Source organism: Astyanax mexicanus, chromosome 7 (genome assembly GCF_023375975.1).
Source record: "Astyanax mexicanus isolate ESR-SI-001 chromosome 7, AstMex3_surface, whole genome shotgun sequence".
Lineage (NCBI taxonomy): Eukaryota > Metazoa > Chordata > Actinopteri > Characiformes > Acestrorhamphidae > Astyanax > Astyanax mexicanus.
In genome coordinates this window covers 7866723-7888077 of record NC_064414.1, presented here as the reverse complement: position 1 = coordinate 7888077, position 21355 = coordinate 7866723, and the positions used below count along the sequence as shown (strand labels likewise).

At 41.2% G+C, this 21355-nt stretch overlaps 1 protein-coding gene across 1 annotated transcript in view; it reads right to left on the bottom strand.

Moving 5' to 3' along the window:
- The window catches only part of trip11 (thyroid hormone receptor interactor 11), an 80167-nt gene that overhangs the window by 23915 nt on the left and 34897 nt on the right, over positions 1 to 21355 (bottom strand). Inside the window, exons 12-17 of the mRNA XM_049481161.1 lie at positions 11362 to 11643; positions 10944 to 11084; positions 9767 to 9960; positions 9346 to 9509; positions 8202 to 8305; positions 7284 to 7383 (exon numbers count right to left, since the gene is read on the bottom strand). Coding sequence (XP_049337118.1) covers positions 7284 to 7383; positions 8202 to 8305; positions 9346 to 9509; positions 9767 to 9960; positions 10944 to 11084; positions 11362 to 11643 — 985 coding nt within the window. The remainder of the gene's footprint in view (positions 1 to 7283; positions 7384 to 8201; positions 8306 to 9345; positions 9510 to 9766; positions 9961 to 10943; positions 11085 to 11361; positions 11644 to 21355) is intronic.

Below are 21355 nucleotides of genomic sequence, written 5' to 3'. Positions count from 1 at the left end.
GTACCTTTAGATATAACTGATTTTCTGCTATAGCGCCCCCTTGAGGCCAATCAACGCCATATTTTAATGGATGATAGAAGGCCCTGAGATACATGTAGGGTATAAGTATCGTCCTGATTGGTGATTGTTTAGCCTGTCAAAAGCTTGCTGGAATCTGATTGGCTAATAACGATCGCAAAAATTTGCATATCAAATTTTCCTTCTGTAAAACATTAGGACATAGGCCATAGATGATACATGCCAAAGGAGAGCTTCATAGCTTGTACGGTTCCTGAGAAACAGATTTTTAGCTTTGGCTCCGCCCCCTGGAGGCGTATGTCTACACAGATTGAATGGCTACCTCAGAATCATATTGGCATCAAAGTTGTAAAGTGGCATTAATGTCGGTTTAAGCATTCAAAAGTTACAGCTGTTAGAGTAAATTTGGGTGTGCCACAGTAAGATTAATTTGCATATGGCGGCCATATTGTTTACAAATTTCAAAATTTTTTTGATAATTATTGAGGTTGAGACTCTGCTGAGTTGTTTGACACCAAATATGACAGGATTGGTCAATGACCCTAGGACAAGTTCTCAAAAGTAGGTTTTGCATATTATGCTAAATAGCAAAAAATCTAAGTGGGCGGAGCTTAGTGGTTCTATTGACCTTTTTGATTTGCCATTAACCAAGGAATCATATAATGCAAGAATTTTTGCTCTAGCTATCAGGGCGTGGGAGTTACGAGGCCTAACGCATTGACCTTCGCCATAGCGCCCCCTTGAGGCCGATCGGGCTCATCTTTTGAATCTGAGTAGCGGTGAGAAGTACTACCATATGACCAAGTCTCAGCCCTGTAGGCCTTACGGTTTCTTCTGCCCGATCACTTCTATGGCAGAAAAAGAATAAGAATAATAATCGGAACAATTACAATAGGGTTTCTAGCACTACGTGCTCGAACCCCTAATAATAATAATAATAATAAGAAAAATCTTAGCAAAAACAATAGGGTTCTACGCACCTTCGGTGCTTGAACCCTAAATATAGCCGCAAGCGGCAATCATCGGGTTCAAGCACCAACTTGCACAATGGTGCCTACTGGAGCATTGAATGGTGATGTGTAAGAAGGTCTAATATGATTGGAGATGCCCTGTCACATTTAGAAATTATCAAGTTTTTCACCTGTTATTAATGTTGAGCAGAGGCCTTTCAACCTGATCAGTGCTTAAATTCACATGTAAATCTAGTGAACTTTGTAGGATATTCATTAAGTGAGTTAGAACTAGTCAAAAGGTGTCTACATGTTATTGGTATTGATCAGGTGGCTTCAACCAGAATGTTCACAAAGTGGTATTCAGATTGACCTTTGAACCTTTGCAGAACAAGCTGAAATGTTTGACCAAACAAGTTTAAATTAACACAAAGGAGTGAATGTTCTGATATGACATGTAATTACGAAGTTATTATAAATCTAGTTCTGAATTAAATGGCGCTTCATCAAGCACCAACTAGCACAATGGTGCCTACTAGAGCATAGGATGGTGATGTGTAAGAAGGTCTAACACAATTGGAGACATTCTGTCACATTTAAAATGATCAAAAGTCTTTCACCTGTTATTAATGTTGAGAAGAGGCACAAAGGAGTGAATGTTCTGATATGACATGTAATGTCAAGTTATTCTTAATCTAGTTCTGTATTAAATGGCGCTTCATCAGAGTGATATTGTACAGAGGTCTTTAACATTGTGAGATTACAGCAAATACTGCAGAGTTACAGCAATTTAGGTTAGAAATTCCAAGGACGCACAGATTGCTTGATGCCTGGAGAGTATTGTATGTGACATTTTCACAAATGTTTTTAATGAACATTTACCTAGAGACTCTACAGTGTGCAGCAAGACTGAAATGGAGGTGATAGGCCAAATATCCAGAGAGTAGTTTCAATATAGCTATTTTCAAACAATTAGCAATTATGAATGAACAAAGCACTTTTTAAACATAGTTGTATTGAGAAATTTGTCAGAGCCACTGTACTAAATATGGCAAAAACAATTAGATGTCAAAATAGTACAGCATGATTGACATATACTCGTTTTTTTGGAACAGCGCCCCCCAGTGGGCGGATTGTTTCAGCACTTTGCAGGTCACTACAGTGTCTCCACCTGAACATAACTGCCAAATATCATCCAGATTGGGCAACATTCAGCCTGCCAAAATGTCTGCTGAATGCTGATTGGCTGATGGTGTTCAGCCATGTTGATTGATTAAGTTGCCCTTTGAACATCCTTTAGAGGCTGTATGATAGATTCTGCATGCAAAGTTTCAACTTGCTAGGTTGCACAGTTGCTGAGAAACAGTGCTCCAAATTTACCTCTTGAAGTGAATGGGGCATATATCCGGAAGGACTAATTTGCATATGGCGGCCATATTGTTTACATATTTCTACTTTTTCTTAATGAATATTGAAGCGCATGCTCTCACGAGTGTTTTGATACCAAACATGCCAGGATTGGTCAAAATTCCGAGGACTAGTTTGCAAAAGTAGGTTTTGCATATTATGCAAATTAGCAAAAAATCTATATAGACGGAAGTGCATGGTCCAAATTGGAAAGTTGTTGGTATTGACCCAAGGAATCCATCAAAAAAAGAATTTTGAATGTAGGTCTTATGGTTTTTGAGTTATTGAGAAAATTGTGAAAAATGAATTTCCTTGTTTATAGCGCCACCACTTGACCAATCGGTGCCATTTTTGTTGTACACCGAGATGCACTGATCCTACATCTACCTACCAAGTTTCATTTCTCTATGACTTACGGTTTAGGCTGCACAACTGTTTTTACAGGAGAAAAAGAATAATAATAATAATAATAATAATAATAATAATAATAAGAAAAATCTTAGCAAAAACAATAGGGTTCTACGCACCTTCGGTGCTTGAACCCTAATAATAAATATAGCCGCAAGCGGCAATCATCGGGTTCAAGCACCAACTTGCACAATGGTGCCTACTGGAGCATTGAATGGTGATGTGTAAGAAGGTCTAATATGATTGGAGATGCCCTGTCACATTTAGAAATTATCAAGTTTTTCACCTGTTATTAATGTTGAGCAGAGGCCTTTCAACCTGATCAGTGCTTAAATTCACATGTAAATCTAGTGAACTTTGTAGGATATTCATTAAGTGAGTCAGAACTAGTCAAAAGGTGTCTACATGTTATTGGTATTGATCAGGTGGCTTCAACCAGAATGTTCACAAAGTGGTATTCAGATTGACCTTTGAACCTTTGCAGAACAAGCTGAAATGTTTGACCAAACAAGTTTAAATTAACACAAAGGAGTGAATGTTCTGATATGACATGTAATTACGAAGTTATTATAAATCTAGTTCTGAATTAAATGGCGCTTCATCAAGCACCAACTAGCACAATGGTGCCTACTAGAGCATAGGATGGTGATGTGTAAGAAGGTCTAACACAATTGGAGACATTCTGTCACATTTAGAAATGATCAAAAGTCTTTCACCTGTTATTAATGTTGAGAAGAGGCACAAAGGAGTGAATGTTCTGATATGACATGTAATGTCAAGTTATTCTTAATCTAGTTCTGTATTAAATGGCGCTTCATCAGAGTGATATTGTACAGAGGTCTTTAACATTGTGAGATTACAGCAAATACTGCAGAGTTACAGCAATTTAGGTTAGAAATTCCAAGGACGCACAGATTGCTTGATGCCTGGAGAGTATTGTATGTGAAATTTTCACAAATGTTTTTAATGAACATTTACCTAGAGACTCTACAGTGTGCAGCAAGACTGAAATGGAGGTGATAGGCCAAATATCCAGAGAGTAGTTTCAATATAGCTATTTTCAAACAATTAGCAATTATGAATGAACAAAGCACTTTTTAAACATAGTTGTATTGAGAAATTTGTCAGAGCCACTGTACTAAATATGGCAAAAACAATTAGATGTCAAAATAGTACAGCATGATTGACATATACTCGTTTTTTTGGAACAGCGCCCCCCAGTGGGCGGATTGTTTCAGCACTTTGCAGGTCACTACAGTGTCTCCACCTGAACATAACTGCCAAATATCATCCAGATTGGGCAACATTCAGCCTGCCAAAATGTCTGCTGAATGCTGATTGGCTGATGGTGTTCAGCCATGTTGATTGATTAAGTTGCCCTTTGAACATCCTTTAGAGGCTGTATGATAGATTCTGCATGCAAAGTTTCAACTTGCTAGGTTGCACAGTTGCTGAGAAACAGTGCTCCAAATTTACCTCTTGAAGTGAATGGGGCATATATCCGGAAGGACTAATTTGCATATGGCGGCCATATTGTTTACATATTTCAACTTTTTCTTAATGAATATTGAAGCGCATGCTCTCACGAGTGTTTTGATACCAAACATGCCAGGATTGGTCAAAATTCCTAGGACTAGTTTGCAAAAGTAGGTTTTGCATATTATGCAAATTAGCAAAAAATCTATATAGACGGAAGTGCATGGTCCAAATTGGAAAGTTGTTGGTATTGACCCAAGGAATCCATCAAAAAAAGAATTTTGAATGTAGGTCTTATGGTTTTTGAGTTATTGAGAAAATTGTGAAAAATGAATTTCCTTGTTTATAGCGCCACCACTTGACCAATCGGTGCCATTTTTGTTGTCCACCGAGATGCACTGATCCTACATCTACCTACTAAGTTTCATTTCTCTATGACTTACGGTTTAGGCTGCACAACTGTTTTTACAGGAGAAAAAGAATAATAATAATAATAAATATAGCCGCAAGCGGCAATCATCGGGTTCAAGCACCAACTGGCACAATGGTGCATACTAGAGAACTGAATGGTGATGTGTAAAAAGGGCTAATATGATTGGAGATGCCCTGTCACATTTAGAGATTATTAAAAAATTTTCACCTGTTATTAATGTTGAGCAGAAGCCTTTCAACGTGATCAGTGCTTAAATTGTAAATTGTAATTGTAATGTCAATCTAGTGAAGTTTGTAGGATATTCATCAAGTGAGTTAGATCTAGTCAAAATGTGTCTACATGTTATTGGTATTGATCAGGTGGTTTCAACCAGAATGTTTACAAAGTGGTGTTCAGATTGACCTTTTGACCTTTGCAAAACAAGCTGAAATGTTTTACCAAACAAGTTTACATTAACACAAATGAGTTCATTGTCTGACATGACATGTAATTACAAATATATTCTAAATCTAGTTCTGTATTAAATGGCGCTTCATCAGAGTGATATTGTACAGAGGTCTTTGACATTGTGAGATTACAGCAAATACTGCAGAGTTACAGCAATTTAGGTTGAAAATTTCAAGGACGCTCAGACTGCTTGATGCCTGGACACTATTGTATGTGAAATTTTCACAAATGTTTTTATTGAATCTTAACCTAGAGACTCTACAGTGTGCAACAAGTCTGAAATGGCGGTGATAGGCCAAATATCCAGAGACTAGTATCAATATTGCTATTTTCAAACAATTAGCAGTTCTGAATAAACAAAGCACTTTTTAAACATAGTTGTATTGACAAATTTGTCAGAGCCACTGTACTAAATATGGCACAAACATTTAGATGTCAAAATAGTATAGTATGATTGACATGTATTCGATTTGTTGGAACAGCGCCCCCCAGTGGTCGGATTGTTTCAGCAATTTGCAGGTCACTACAGCGTCTCCACCTGAACATAACTGCCAAGTGTCATCCAGATTGGGCAACATTCAGCCTGCCAAAATGTCTGCTGAATGCTGATTGGCTGATGGTGTTCAGCCATGTTGATTGATTAAGTTGCCCTTTGAACATCCTTTAGAGGCTGTATGACAGATTCTGCATGCAAAGTTTCAGCTTGCTAGGTTGCACGGTTGCTGAGAAACAGTGTTCCAAATTTAACAATTGAAGTGAATGGGGCATATATCCGGAAGGACTAATTTGCATATGGTGGCCATATTGTTTACAAATTTCAACTTTTTCTTAATGAATATTGAAGGCCATGCTCTCACGAGTGTTTTGATACCAAACATGCCAGGATTGATCAAAATTCCTAGGACTAGTTCGCAAAAGTATGTTTTGCATATTATGCAAATTAGCAAAAAATCTATATAGACGGAAGTGCATGGTCCAAATTGGAAAGTTGTAGGTATTGACCCAAGGAATCCATCAAACAAAGAATTTTGAATGTAGGTCTTATGGTTTTTGAGTTATTGAGAAAATTGTGAAAAATGAATTTCCTTGTTTATAGCGCCACCACTTGACCAATCGGTGCCATTTTGGTTGTCCACCGAGATGCACTGATCCTACATCTACCTACCAAGTTTCATTTCTCTATGACTTACGTTTTAGGCTGCACAACTGTTTTTACAGGAGAAAAAGAATAATAATAATAAGAAGAAAAATCTTAGCAATAACAATAGGGTTCTACGCACCTTCGGTGCTTGAACCCTAATAATAAGAAGAAAAATCTTAGCAAAAACAATAGGGTTCTACGCACCTTCGGTGCTTGAACCCTAATTAAAGCTAATTTCATCTCCTCATCACAAACTAATTAAATTAAATTAAATAATTAATTGCTGAACTTTAGCACTCCAATGCTGTATATTTATATTAGGTGCATAAAGGGTTGTCCCAATTCATAGGGAGAGGATCTCATCCTTTCCCCTTGTAACCTTGTTGCAAGGGTTACACTCTAAAATAAGAGGTAGAGGTAAAAAATAGAAATGGGATTTGGCCTAAGTACCATTGTAGTAGACTAGATCAAGGTTACTTTGGCTTAAAACTTCAGATGGCTACTGTACATTTCTCTGGTCTGTTTTATCTGTACAATCCTAACTACTAGAACAAAGCAAATTGTACAGTAAATGTCACCTGTGTGAAACACAGAAAGGTGTATATAGTTACATGGATTAAATGTTAAATTGAATTATGCTTTGATGCAAAGAATTTTGCATGTAGTCATTTTTAGTAATCAGGTTACTCAAGTTTCTCAAGGAATTGTGTCATTCCTTGTTGAATAGCACTCCACAACTTAGCAAACTCCTAACCAGCATTTAAGCCTGTTAGCTGACATGATACGATTTGCAGTTGCAGCGTAGATTTTGGTGCAGTAACAGTGGTTTTGTTTTAGTTAGCAGTTAGAAGAATTCTTGCATCTCACAAGAAGTAATTGCTAGTCTTGGTAGCACTGGCTTCAGTTTTGCCATTTGTAGCTAAAAAAAAAAAAAAGAAAAAGGAATGCATCTGAAAAGTAGCGTTTTTTTTTTTTTTTTTAATGTTCTCATAACAGTTCTCACCCTGTTTCTTCAGCTCTTCAATCTGCTCTTCCTTCAGGTCCAGCTGGTCAGTGAGCCTAGAAGCCGACTCCAAAGCAGCGTTCGCTTCATCCAAGTTCAGCTTCAGCAAAAAAGTAATAGGAAAGATTTTTACACACAAACACCTCACTGGATGTGTATTGGTCTTGGATTGGCTTATTTATTTATTTTTTTAAGCCCACTTTTCTCCACAATTAAGCTATGCTGATAATCAATAATCCCATCCATCATTTTTAGCATTACTCCCCTTATCACTAATGATGCTTCAATACAAGGAAGGTGAAGACTAGCACATGCCTTCTCCAATACATGTGAAGTCAGCCACCGCTTCTTTTTGAGCTGCTGCTGATGCAGCATTGTCGAGCAGCATCACAGAACACTTGGAGGAAAGTGCAGCGACTCGGTTCTGATACATCAGCTCACAGGTGCCTCGTGCTAATCGACATCACCCTTTGGAGTGATGTGGGGAGAGAGCGCCATCTACCCACCCAGAGAGAGCAAGGCCAATTGTGCTCTCTCGAGGCTCCGGCAGCCGATGGCAAGCTGCATGACCAGGATTTAAACCAGCAATTTCCTGATCATAGTGGTAGCACCATAGTCTGCTGGGACATTTGGAGCCCAGGAACACATCAATATTATTAAAATGGCTACACATCAATTGCACTGTGTGTCCAGACATATTAAACCACTCTAGCTGATGCTTTTTTTTTGGCTTTAGTTATAATGGTCTTTAAAACACCCTTCCCAAGCTCTTCTCTTGAAAATTAAACAAGCTGTTTCTGCAAATGGGTAGCTACTTGAATTAGGAATATTTTAATAAATTAGAAATATTTGTTTCTAAAAGAAACACATAAGCAAATAATGCTTAGCAGCGAACATAGAGAGAATGTTACATGTTACCTGCAGGGCGGAAGCCTTGTCCTCTAGTGTCTCCGCCTTCCTTCTCCAGTCATCCTTCTCTTTGTTGTGCCTTTCCAGCTCTGCTGAGTACATGGCTTTCTCCTCTGTGTGTAGATATGAGGGATTCAGTTATAACCTTTTATTAATACAGATCCCAGATAATACAGATTTGTTTTAACTGTACGATGATTCTTGATTGAGGAAACCATCAGAAAAGACAAACCACCCATTAATCTGCACCAATACAAAACAGGTAGCTGTCTCTGCCCTAAAATTGTGTGTTTTCCACCAGATCCAACTGATTAGCTAATAAACAGTCCTTTACTGAGTTTACCTGTTAAAACCCCTTAGCACCCTATTGAGCATAAATCATTATGTATGTCAGCAGTGTATTAGACACATCATACCTCCACTTACCGGTACTTTATTAAGTGACTTTAAAGCAGAGTAGGCAGTGGGGATATGCAGTAGAATGTGTAGGAACAGGGTTGAGAAACACTGCTCTAACCTGACTTCTGTTTATTTGTAGTTCACAGTAAGACTAAATCCTGAGTAAATATAGGGATTCCAGGCGAATCCAAATGTTTTTTTCTTTAGTCTAATATTTATATTAACTTCTGTCAAAAATCTCTATGAAACGTAAAGTTACATTCTTTTTTCAAAAAAGGACACCATCATAAGAAGTGCTTTCAGTAGAAACAATTAAAAGCGCAGATGATAACTGATCAGTTTTTGTCATATATGTATATAATTGAGACATTTCACGCATATTTGTTTAAATGTAATTTGGAGTAACATGGCGGTTGTAAAGTCACCTTTACTTGGATGTAACTAATAATAAACAGAGTACAGAAAAAAGGGATAATTTGTGATTAAAAGTAATTCCTTAAATGTTGTTCTAAGAAACTATGTGGGCTTTGGTGCATATTAGCAAATGTGTCCCCCCCCAATATCAAACCCGCTCCTACGCCCCTGGCTACAATGCAGAAAATTTTAATATAATCAAATGAATTTAAATCACTGAATTTAAGGTGTGTCCAAACGTTTGACTTGTACTGTACGTATTTTAAATAAAAGAGAGTGCACAAAAAAAAAATTCAGTTATAGTAGTATATGAGAAAGTGCATGTCTGGAGGGCTCTTGCCTTGTTGGAACTGCTCTAGCACCATCTGCAGGTTGGAGAGGGACACTGCGTACTGATTGACCTGTTCCTGAGCAGCACGGAGCTGGATCAAGGCCTCATCCCTCTGCCTGACCACCCCATTCAGCTGTTCCTGAAGAGACTCCACCTGTAGACTGGCCTGCTGACTGCACCCAGACATAGAAAGAGAAATTAAACCACAAATAAAATGAAATAACACTATATCATTAACTTAATGGCAGTTATTCTTATTTATTTGTAAATAGATGCTATTATGGTTTAATGCAATTGTGCAGTAGAGTTGTTATGGCTTAATTCTATTTCTTGTATACTGGTTTGTATGTCTTATTTATTATAATGAATATTTTAGCTAAAACCCTATTTACCCTATTTTAAATAAGTTTAAACAATGTTTCACTCATACCTGGCGTTCTCCACTGCGCTGCAGGACGATGCCAGCTTCTCATCCAGCAGTGCCACCCTTCGCCTAAGATCGCTCTCACGGTCCTCTGCCGCTAGTGCTTCTCGTGTGTACGAGTCCTCGATCTCCAGCAGGTGATTCCGCAAACGCTCCAATTCCAACTTCTGCCTCTGCTCCTTGTCCTTAGTGTGCTGCAGCTAAAAAGGCACAAACAGGGGAGCTTGTTTTGAGTTTGAGTTCAATAACAATCATAGATTATAAACAGCAGTTTATTCTACAGGGTAGAACACAAAGAACATAAAGGAAAAGGCCAAAAAAAAAATAATAAAAATAAACATGATTGATTTTTTAAGGCAGGCGATCAGTCACAACACTTTCTGTATTTGTTATCAGAGACCTGCGTCTTTAGATCAGCGTGGGAGATAATAGGCTAATGTTGCTAATAAACCATGGACTCTAGCCATGTACCCTACTTTAGGGATGGGAATCACAGGAAATTTCCCAATACGATATTAATCACAACACTGTGATTATATGACACTTAATATATTGTAAGGCGATTTCACAGAATTAGACAACCTATATTCTTTACCACACTACAGTAATACTACAGTAATCATTTGATTAGAGCCACCATGTAGAACAATGAAGCAGTACAGTGTTTAAAACTTTCTAAAGCTATTCAGCTTTATATGCCCTATCACTAGTGATACCCAACACCAGGAGGGTAAAGACTATAACATGCCGCTAAATGTAAAGTCAGCCACTGGCTCTTTTGAAACTGCTGCTGATGCAGAATTGCCGAGTAACAGCGTACTCAGAGAAAAGTGCAGCGATTCGGTTCAGATACATCAGCTCACAGATGCCTTGTGCTGGTTGGCATCACCCTTTGAAGTGATGAGATGAAAGAGCACCATCTACCCACCCAGAGAGAGCAAGGTAAATTGTGCTCCCTCGGGTCTCCAGCAGCTGACGGCAAGCTGCATGATCGCAATTCGAAGCAGCGATCTTCCTATCATAGTAGAAGGCTTTAGACCTCTGGATCACTCTGCTTTACTCAAAAACCCTAGTGATGTGTTTTGTCAACCATAAACTGAAATAATCTCCATCAGTCTAAGTCTACTCTCCAACAGTAAGCAAATGCAATTTTACAGAATCCAACATTCTCACTGGTGCTCACCTCGCTCTGTAAGGCTGACGTCTCCATCTGCTTCTGTTTCAGAGCCATCATCACCTGGTCTCTCTCCTGTTGGAAAGCTACAGCCTTCTCCTGCATTGATCTCACCTCGTTCAGCAGCTGGTTCAACTCCCCAGACTTACCCTGATTCATGGAAAACAATTTTAGTGAGGCATGAGTACTTTAACATATTGGGAGCAGACTATATTAATTAACCATAAACAGTGTTCAGTAGAGGGTGAAAGCAAGCTACATAACTGGGATTCGAACCGATGTCCTAATCATAATGGCAGCGCTTTATACCACTGGACCACTTGGCACCCTTGATCTCAATATTTTTTCCAGAATCCAATCTAAACATTTTACCCTACAGAAAGATACTGAAAGTATATATTCTACATTCTGATGCACATGCTCATACCTGTTCTCGATCTTTAAGCAACTTCTCCATGGCTGCTGCCTTCTCACTTATAGCTCTCCATTCAAACTCTCTCTCACGTAGCAACAGTGACACCTGCATGTTGGTCTCCTGCAGCGCACGGAATTCTGTCTCCTTCTCTCGAGATTTCACTGCAATTGCTTCATTCTCTTCTTTCAGCTTTTTGACATCCAGCTCGAGGATCAGAGCTCGCTCCTTCAGGTTTGTGACCGCCTGCTTCAAAACCTCATTATCGTTTTCTCGGTTCCGCAAGTTTTCACTCACCTGAAGCATACAAGAGGAGAAATTATACAATGCAACCTGTGTAAGACTGGTGGAGGAGAACATGCCACGGTGCATAAAAACTGTGATAAAAAAAACAGGGTTATTCCACCAAATATTGATTTCTGAACTTTTAAAACTTTGTGAATATGAACTTGTTTCCTTTGCATTATTTGAGGTCTGAAAGCTCAACAATGTTCATTTTACTCATATATCTATAAATAGCAAAATTCAGAGAAACTGATTCAGAAACTGAAGTAGTCTTATATTTTTTTCCAGAGCTGTATTTGTAAAATTAAAGAAATAATAATAAATAAAACTAGAAAAGGCAAAGTTCGTGAACGAACTTTAAGTTGGCTTGGAAAAGTACGCTAATAACGTTGAAAAGTTAAAATGGTTGCTTAGTGGTTGCTAGGCAGTTGTGATCATTTCTAAAGTGGTTGCTAAGCGTTTGCTAGGCAGTTGCTAACGTTTTCCAGGTAGTTGCTAGGCAGTTGCTATCATTTCTAAAGTGGTTGCTAGGCAGTTGCTAACGTTTTCCTAGTGGTTGCTAAGGTGTTGCTAAGTGGTTGCTAGGCAGTTGCTATCATTTCTGAAGTGGTTGCTAGGCAGTTGCTAACGTTTTCCTAGTGGTTGCTAAGGTGTTGCTAAGTGGTTGCTAGGCAGTTGCTATCGTTAATAAAGTGGTTGCTAAGTGGTTGCTAGGCAGTTGCTAATGTTTTCCAAGTGGTTGCTAGGCAGTTGCTAACGTTTTCCAAGTGGTTGCTAAGTGGTTGCTAGGCAGTTGCTTTCATTTCTAAAGTGGTTGCTAAGTATTTGCTAGGCAGTTGCTTTCATTTCTAAAGTGGTTGCTAAGCTGTTGCTAGGCAGTTTCTAACGTTTTCCTGGTGGTTGCTAAAGTGTTGCTAAGTGGTTGCTAGGCAGTTGCTAACGTTTTCCAGGTGGTTGCTAAGCAGTTAATAGGTGGTTGCTTACATTTCTAAAGTGGTTGCTAAGCGGTTGCTAGGCAGTTGCTAACATATTCCACATGGTTGCTAAGTGGTTGCTAGGCAGTTGCTAACATTTTCCAGGTGGTTGCTAGGCAGTTGCTATCATTTCTAAAGTGGTTGCTAGGCAGTTGCTAACGTTTTCCTATTGGTTGCTAAGGTGTTGCTAAGTGGTTGCTAGGCAGTTGCTATCATTTCTGAAGTGTTTGCTAAGTGGTTGCTAGGCAGTTGCTAACGTTTTCCTAGTGGTTGCTAAGGTGTTGCTAAGTGGTTGCTAGGCAGTTGCTATCGTTTCTAAAGTGGTTGCTAAGTGGTTGCTAGGCAGTTGCTAATGTTTTCCAGGTGGTTGCTAGGCAGTTGCTAACGTTTTCCAAGTGGTTGCTAAGTGGTTGCTAGGCAGTTGTGATCATTTCTAAAGTGGTTGCTAAGCGTTTGCTAGGCTGTTGCTAATGTTTTCCAGGTAGTTGCTAAGCAGTTGCTATCATTTCTAAAGTGGTTGCTAGGCAGTTGCTAACGTTTTCCTAGTGGTTGCTAAGGTGTTGCTAAGTAGTTGCTAGGCAGTTTCTATCATTTTTAAAGTGGTTGCTAGGCAGTTGTTAACGTTTTCCTAGTGGTTGCTAAGGTGTTGCTAAGTGGTTGCTAGGCAGTTGCTATCGTTAATAAAGTGGTTGCTAAGTGGTTGCTAGGCAGTTGCTAACGTTTTCCAAGTGGTTGCTAAGTGGTTGCTAGGCAGTTGCTTTCATTTCTAAAGTGGTTGCTAAGCTGTTGCTAGGCAGTTGCTAACATATTCCACATGGTTGATAAGTGGTTGCTAGGCAGTTGCTAACATTTTCCAGGTGGTTGCTAGGCAGTTGCTATCATTTCTAAAGTGGTTGCTAGGCAGTTGCTAACGTTTTCCTATTGGTTGCTAAGGTGTTGCTAAGTGGTTGCTAGGCAGTTGCTATCATTTCTGAAGTGTTTGCTAAGTGGTTGCTAGGCAGTTGCTAACGTTTTCCTAGTGGTTGCTAAGGTGTTGCTAAGTGGTTGCTAGGCAGTTGCTATCGTTTCTAAATTGGTTGCTAAGTGGTTGCTAGGCAGTTGCTAATGTTTTCCAGGTGGTTGCTAGGCAGTTGCTAACGTTTTCCAAGTGGTTGCTAAGTGGTTGCTAGGCAGTTGTGATCATTTCTAAAGTGGTTGCTAAGCGTTTGCTAGGCAGTTGCTAATGTTTTCCAGGTAGTTGCTAAGCAGTTGCTATCATTTCTAAAGTGGTTGCTAGGCAGTTGCTAACGTTTTCCTAGTGGTTGCTAAGGTGTTGCTAAGTGGTTGCTAGGCAGTTGCTATCGTTAATAAAGTGGTTGCTAAGTGGTTGCTAGGCAGTTGCTAACGTTTTCCAAGTGGTTGCTAAGTGGTTGCTAGGCAGTTGCTTTCATTTCTAAAGTGGTTGCTAAGCTGTTGCTAGGCAGATTCTAACGTTTTCCTGGTGGTTGCTAAAGTGTTGCTAACTGGTTACTAGGCAGTTGCTATAATTTCTAAAGTGTTTGCTAAGTGTTTGCTAGGCAGTTGCTAACGTTTTCCAGGTGGTTGCTAAGTGGTTGCTAGGCAGTTGCTAACATTTTCCAGGTGGTTGCTAGGCAGTTGCTATCATTTCTAAAGTGGTTGCTAGGCAGTTGCTAACGTTTTCCTAGTGGTTGCTAAGGTGTTGGTAAGTGGTTGCTAGGCAGTTGCTATCGTTAATAAAGTGGTTGCTAAGTGGTTGCTAGGCAGTTGCTAACGTTTTCCAAGTGGTTGCTAAGTGGTTGCTAGGCAGTTGCTTTCATTTCTAAAGTGGTTGCTAAGTGGTTGCTAGGCAGTTGCTATAATTTCTAAAGTGTTTGCTATGTGTTTGCTAGGCAGTTGCTAACGTTTTCCAGGTGGTTGCTAAGGTGTTGCTAAGTGGTTGCTAGGCAGTTGTTAACGTTTTCCAGTTGGTTGCTAAGCAGTTAATAGGTGGTTGCTTACATTTCTAAAGTGGTTGCTAAGCGGTTGCTAGGCAGTTGCTAACATATTCCACATGGTTGCTAAGTGGTTGCTAGGCAGTTGCTAACATTTCCAGGTGGTTGCTAGGCAGTTGCTATCATTTCTAAAGTGGTTGCTAGGCAGTTTCTATCATTTCTGAAGTGTTTGCTAAGTGGTTGCTAGGCAGTTGCTAACGATTTCCTAGTGGTTGCTAAGGTGTTGCTAAGTGGTTGCTAGGCAGTTGCTAATGTTTTCCAGGTGGTTGCTAGGCAGTTGCTATTGTTTTCCAAGTGCTTGCTAAGTGGTTGCTAGGCAGTTGCTTTCATTTCTAAAGTGGTTGCTAAGCTGTTGCTAGGCAGTTTCTAACATTTTCCTGGTGGTTGCTAAGGTGTTTCTAACTGGTTGCTAGGCAGTTGCTATAATTTCTAAAGTGGTTGCTAAGTGGTTGCTAGGCAGTTGCTAACGTTTTCCAGGTGGTTGCTAAGGTGTTGCTAAGTGGTTGCTAGGCAGTTGCTAATGTTTTCCAGGTGGTTGCTAAGGTGGTTGCTAAGCAGTTAATAGGTGGTTGCTGAGCCCTGGCTGTGGTGCCGGGGTGTCCAAACTTTTGACTGATAGCTGCTCCATACAGCAGCTCCTCCATACACTCACAGTACTGGAGGAGCAGGGGAGAGAAGGGGTTCCGTGCGCAGAGCTGCTTGTGTGCGAGTTAGAACTCTGGGCCCCCCATTCATTTCTATGGGGAAACTTCGTACGACATTTGTACGAAATCCGTACGACGTATCGTTTCGTAAAGCATATTTTCGGAAAGAACGCGGTAAGTTTTATAGGTCATTCGAATTTCAGCTTCATATCTTAAAAATTGTGACGTTCACGGCCGTTCAAAATTCTCCTAGTTCATTGTCTATGGGAAAAAGGGCGTACGTTTACGAAGTTTTTACGAAAATCGTACGATGTATCGCTCCAAAAAGCACAAGCACACCCCGCGGCTATAAGTTCTACCATCGTGTGAAGTTTCGTGGTTCTAGCTCGAAAGCTCTAGGAGGAGTAGTTGTTTATAAAACATGGCGAGAATAATAATAATAACTAGAAAAGGAAAGTTCGATAACGAACTTTAAGTTGGCTTGGAAAAGTACGTTAAATAGTTAAATAACGTTGAATAGTTAAAATGGTTGCTAAGATATTTCTGTCTAAAGCGTGTGAAGAGTGGTTGCTATGCTGTTGACTTTCGGCTAAATGTTGAAGTCCAAAAAGTTTTGGCTAACATGGTGAAAAGCTTATAATTATCTTATAAAGTAAAGTGTTGCTAAGTGGTTGCTAGGTAGTTGCTAGGCAGTTGCTAATGTAGTCCACATCGTTGCTTAGTGTTTGCTAATTGGTTGCTAGGCAGTTGCGAACATATTCAAGGTGGTTGCTAAGCTGTTGCTAACTTGTTGCTAGGCAACTCCTAACGTATTCCAAATGGTTTTTAAGTGGTTACTAGGCAGTTTCTAATATTTTCCAGGTGGTTGCTAACTGGTTGCTATGGTATCCGGGGTGGTTGCTAAGGTGTTGCTAGGTGGTTGCTAAGGTGTTGCTATGGTATCTGGGGTGGTTGCTAAGGTGTTGCTAGGTGGTTGCTAGAGGGTTAATAGGTGGTTGCTAAGGTGTTGCTATGGGATCCGGGGTGGTTGCTAAGGTGTTGCTATGGTATCCGGGTTGGTTGCTAAGGTGTTGCTAGGTGGTTGCTAAGGTGTTGCTATGGTATCCAGGGTGGTTGCTAAGGTGTTGCTAGGTGGTTGCTAGGGTGTTGCTAGGCGGTTGCTATGGTATCCAGGGTGGTTGCTAAGGTGTTGCTAGGTGGTTGCTAAGGTGTTGCTATGGTATCCGGGGTGGTTGCTAAGGTGTTGCTAGGTGGTTGCTAAGGTGTTGCTATGGTATCCTGGGTGGTTGCTAAGGTGTTGCTAGGTGGTTGCTATGGTGTTGCTATGGTATCCAGGGTGGTTGCTAAGGTGTTGCTAGGTGGTTGCTTAGGTGTTGCTATGGTATCCTGGGTGGTTGCTAAGGTGTTGCTAGGTGGTTGCTAGGCAGTAGCTAAGGTGTTGCTATGGTATCCTGGGTGGTTGCTAAGGAGTTTCTAGGTGGTTGCTAAGGTGTTGCTAGGTGGTTGCTAAGGTGTTGCTAGGTGGTTGCTAAGGTGTTGCAATGGTATCCGGGGTGGTTGCTAAGGTGTTGCTAGGTGGTTGCTAGGCGGTTGCTTAGGTGTTGCTATGGTATCCGGGGTGGTTGCTACGGTGTTTCTAAGTGGTTGCTAAGGTGTTGCTAGGTGGTTGCTAAGGTGTTGCTATGGTATCCAGGGTGGTTGCTAAGGTGTTGCTAGGTGGTTGCTAAGGTGTTGCTAGGTGGTTGCTAAGGTGTTGCTATGGTATCCAGGGTGGTTGCAAAGGTGTTGCTAGGTGGTTGCTAGGGTGTTGCTAGGTGGTTGCTAAGGTGTTGCTAGGTGGTTGCTAAGGTGTTGCTATGGTATCCAGGGTGGTTGCTAAGGTGTTGCTAGGTGGTTGCTAAGGTGTTGCTAGGTGGTTGCTAAGGTGTTGCTATGGTATCCGGGGTGGTTGCTAAGGTGTTGCTAGGTGGTTGCAAGGTGGTTGCTAAGGTGTTGCTAGGTGGTTGCTAGGGTGTTGCTAGGTGGTTGCTAAGGTTTTGCTAGGTGGTTGCTAAGGTGTTGCTATGGTATCCAGGGTGGTTGCTAAGGTGTTGCTAGGTGGTTGCTAAGGTGTTGCTATGGTATCCGGGGTGGTTGCTAAGGTGTTGCCAGGTGGTTGCTAGGCGGTTGCTATGGTGTCTGTGGTGGTTGCTAAGGTGTTGCTAGGTGGTTGCTAAGATGTTGCTATGGTATCTGGGGTGGTTGCTAAGGTGTTGCTAGGTGTATCTGACTGGTCGCTAGGCAGTTGCTACCATTTCTAAAGTGGTTGCTAAGCAGTTGCTAACGTTTTCCAGGTGGTTGCTAAGGTGTTGCTATCTGGTTGCTAGGCAGTTGCTAACGTATTACACATGGTTGCTAAGTGGTTGCTAGGCAGTTGCTAATGTTTTCCAGGTGGTTGCTAAGGTGTATCTAACTGGTTGCTAGGCAGTAGTAGATAAAAAGAAAGAGTGTTAAATGTAGAAGTACAGAAAAAGGGAGAGCCTGAAATAGAGAAGTAGAGAGAAAATCAGCGTGAGAAGTAGAGAAAGAACACCCGAGAATGTGAAAAAAAGAGTGACAAGTAGAGAGAAATATTGAGCGAGAGAAAGAGAATTAGGGAAAAAGAGAGATCGAGAAATAAAGAAGTAGAGAAAGAAAGAGGATGTAGTAGAGAGATAGATAGAAAGAGAAAGCAAGACAATAGAGTGAAAGAGAAGTAGAGAGAAGAGCGAGAAATAAAGAGTAAGAGAGAAATAGAGAAATAGAAAAGTAGAAAGAAAGAGACATAGAAAAGTAGAGAGAGTGAGAAATAGAGAAGTAGAGAGAGAGTGAGAAAGAGAGAGTGAGAAATAGAGAAGAAGAGAGCAAAAGAGAGTGAGAAATAGAGAAGCAGAGAGAGAGTGAGAAATAGAGAAGTAGAGAGAGAGTGAGAAAGAGAGAGTGAGAAATAGAGAAGTAGAGAGAGTGAGAAATAGAGACGTAGAGAGAGAGTGAGAAAGAGAGTGAGAAATAGAGAAGTAGAGAGAGAGTGAGAAATAGAGACGTAGAGAGAGAGTGAAAAAGAGAGTGAGAAATATAGAAGTAGAGAGAGTGAGAAATATAGAAGTAGAGAGAGAGAGTGAGAAATAGAGACGTAGAGAGAGAGTGAGAAAGAGAGAGTGAGATAGAGAAGTAGAGAGAGAGTGAGAAATAGAGTGAGAAATAGACGTAGAGAGAGAGTGAGAAAGAGAGTGAGAAATAGAGACGTAGAGAGAGAGTGAGAAAGAGAGTGAGAAATAGAGGAGTAGAGAGCAAAAGAGAGTGAGAAATAGAGAAGTAGAGAGCAAAAGAGAGAGTGAGAAGTAGAGAAGTAGAGAGCAAAAGAAAGAGTGAGAAATATAGAAATAGAGAGAGAGTGGGAAAGAGAGTGAGAATTAGAGAAGTAGAGAGCGAAAGAGAGAGTGAGAAAGAGAGAGTGGTTGCTAAGCAGTTAATAGGTGGTTGCTAAACCCTGGCTGGGGTGCCGGGGTGTCCAAACTTTTGACTGATAGCTGCTCCATACAGCAGCTCCTCCATACACTCACAGTACTGGAGGAGCAGGGGAGAGAAGGGGTTCCGTGCGCAGAGCTGCTCGTGTGCGAGATGGAACTCTGGGCCCCCCATTCATTTCTATGGGAAAACTTCGTACGAAAATTGTACGTAAACCGTACGTCGTATCGCTTCGTACCTGCTATTAATTTAAAGATCTCGGTAAGATCTATAAGCTCGCCAAATTTGGTCTTCGTATCTCAAAAATTGTGGCGGTTACGGACGTTTAAAATTTCGCCCCATTCATTCCTATGGGGAAAAAATGCGTACGTTTACGAAGTTTTTACGAAAACCGTACGATAAATCGCTCCAAAAAGCACAAGCACGCTAAGTTGGCATAGGTCCTACGATCCGTGAAAGTTTCGTGATTCTACGTTGAAAGCTCTAGGAGGAGTAGCGTACAGAAAAAAAGGCGTAAGAATAATAATAATAACTAGAAAAGGAAAGTTCGATAACGAACTTTAAGTTGGCTTGGAAAAGTACGTTAAATAGTTAAATAACGTTGAATAGTTAAAATGGTTGCTAAGATATTTCTGTCTAAAGCGTGTGAAGAGTGGTTGCTATGCTGTTGACTTTCGGCTAAATGTTGAAGTCCAAAAAGTTTTGGCTAACATGGTGAAAAGCTTATAATTATCTTATAAAGTAAAGTGTTGCTAAGTGGTTGCTAGGTAGTTGCTAGGCAGTTGCTAATGTAGTCCACATCGTTGCTTAGTGCTTGCTAATTGGTTGCTAGGCAGTTGCGAACATATTCCAGGTGGTTGCTAAGCTGTTGCTAACTTGTTGCTAGGCAATTCCTAACGTATTCCAAATGGTTTTTAAGTGGTTATTAGGCAGTTTCTAATATTTTCCAGGTGGTTGCTAACTGGTTGCTATGGTATCTGGGGTGGTTGATAAGGTGTTGCTAGGTGGTTGCTAAGGTGTTGCTATGGTATCTGGGGTGGTTGCTAAGGTGTTGCTAGGTGGTTGCTAGAGGGTTGCTAGGTGGTTGCTAAGGTGTTGCTATGGGATCCGGGGTGGTTGCTAAGGTGTTGCTATGGTATCCGGGTTGGTTGCTAAGGTGTTGCTAGGTGGTTGCTAAGGTGTTGCTATGGTATCCAGGGTGGTTGCTAAGGTGTTGCTAGGTGGTTACTAGGGTGTTGCTAGGCGGTTGCTATGGTATCCAGGGTGGTTGCTAAGGTGTTGCTAGGTGGTTGCTAAGGTGTTGCTAGGTGGTTGCTATGGTGTTGCTATGGTATCCGGGGTGGTTGCTAAGGTGTTGCTAGGTGGTTGCTAAGGTGTTGTTATGGTATCCAGGGTGGTTGCTAAGGTGTTGCTAGGTGGTTGCTAGGTGGTTGCTAGGGTGTTGCTAGGTGGTTGCTAAGGTGTTGATTTGGTATCCAGGGTGGTTGCTAAGGTATTGCTAGGTGGTTGCTAAGGTGTTGCTAGGTGGTTGCTAAGGTGTTGCTATGGTATCCGGGGTGGTTGCTAAGGTGTTGCTAGGTGGTTGCAAGGTGGTTGCTAAGGTGTTGCTAGGTGGTTGCTAGGGTGTTGCTAGGTGGTTGCTAAGGTTTTGCTAGGTGGTTGCTAAGGTGTTGCTGTGGTATCCAGGGTGGTTGCTAAGGTGTTGCTAGGTGGTTGCTAAGGTGTTGCTATGGTATCCGGGGTGGTTGCTAAGGTGTTGCTAGGTGGTTGCTAAGGTGTTGCTATGGTATCCTGGGTGGTTGCTAAGGTGTTGCTAGGTGGTTGCTAGGCAGTTGCTAAGGTGTTGCTATGGTATCCTGGGTGGTTGCTAAGGTGTTTCTAGGTGGTTGCTAAGGTGTTGCTAGGTGGTTGCTAAGGTGTTGCTAGGTGGTTGCTAAGGTGTTGCTATGGTATCCGGGGTGGTTGCTAAGGTGTTGCTAAGTGGTTGCTAGGCGGTTGCTTAAGTGTTGCTATGGTATCCGGGGTGGATGCTATGGTGTGGTTGCTAAGGTGTTGCTAGGTGGTTGCTAAGGTGTTGCTATGGTATCCAGGGTGGTTGCTAAGGTGTTGCTAGGTGGTTGCTAAGGTGTTGCTATGGTATCCTGGGTGGTTGCTAAGGTGTTTCTAGGTGGTTGCTAAGGTGTTGCTATGGTATCCAGGGTGGTTGCTAAGGTGTTGCTAGGTGGTTGCTAGGGTGTTGCTAGGTGGTTGCTAAGGTGTTGCTAGGTGGTTGCTAAGGTGTTGCTATGGTATCCAGGGTGGTTGCTAAGGTGTTGCTAGGTGGTTGCTAAGGTGTTGCTAGGTGGTTGCTAAGGTGTTGCTATGGTATCCGGGGTGGTTGCTAAGGTGTTGCTAGGTGGTTGCAAGGTGGTTGCTAAGGTGTTGCTAGGCGGTTGCTAAGGTGTTGCTATGGTGTCTAGGGTGGTTGCTAAGGTGTTGCTAGGTGGTTGCTAAGATGTTGCTATGGTATCTGGGGTGGTTGCTAAGGTGTTGCTAGGTGTATCTAACTGGTCGCTAGGCAGTTGCTACCATTTCTAAAGTGGTTGCTAAGCAGTTGCTAGGCAGTTGCTAACGTTTTCCAGGTGGTTGC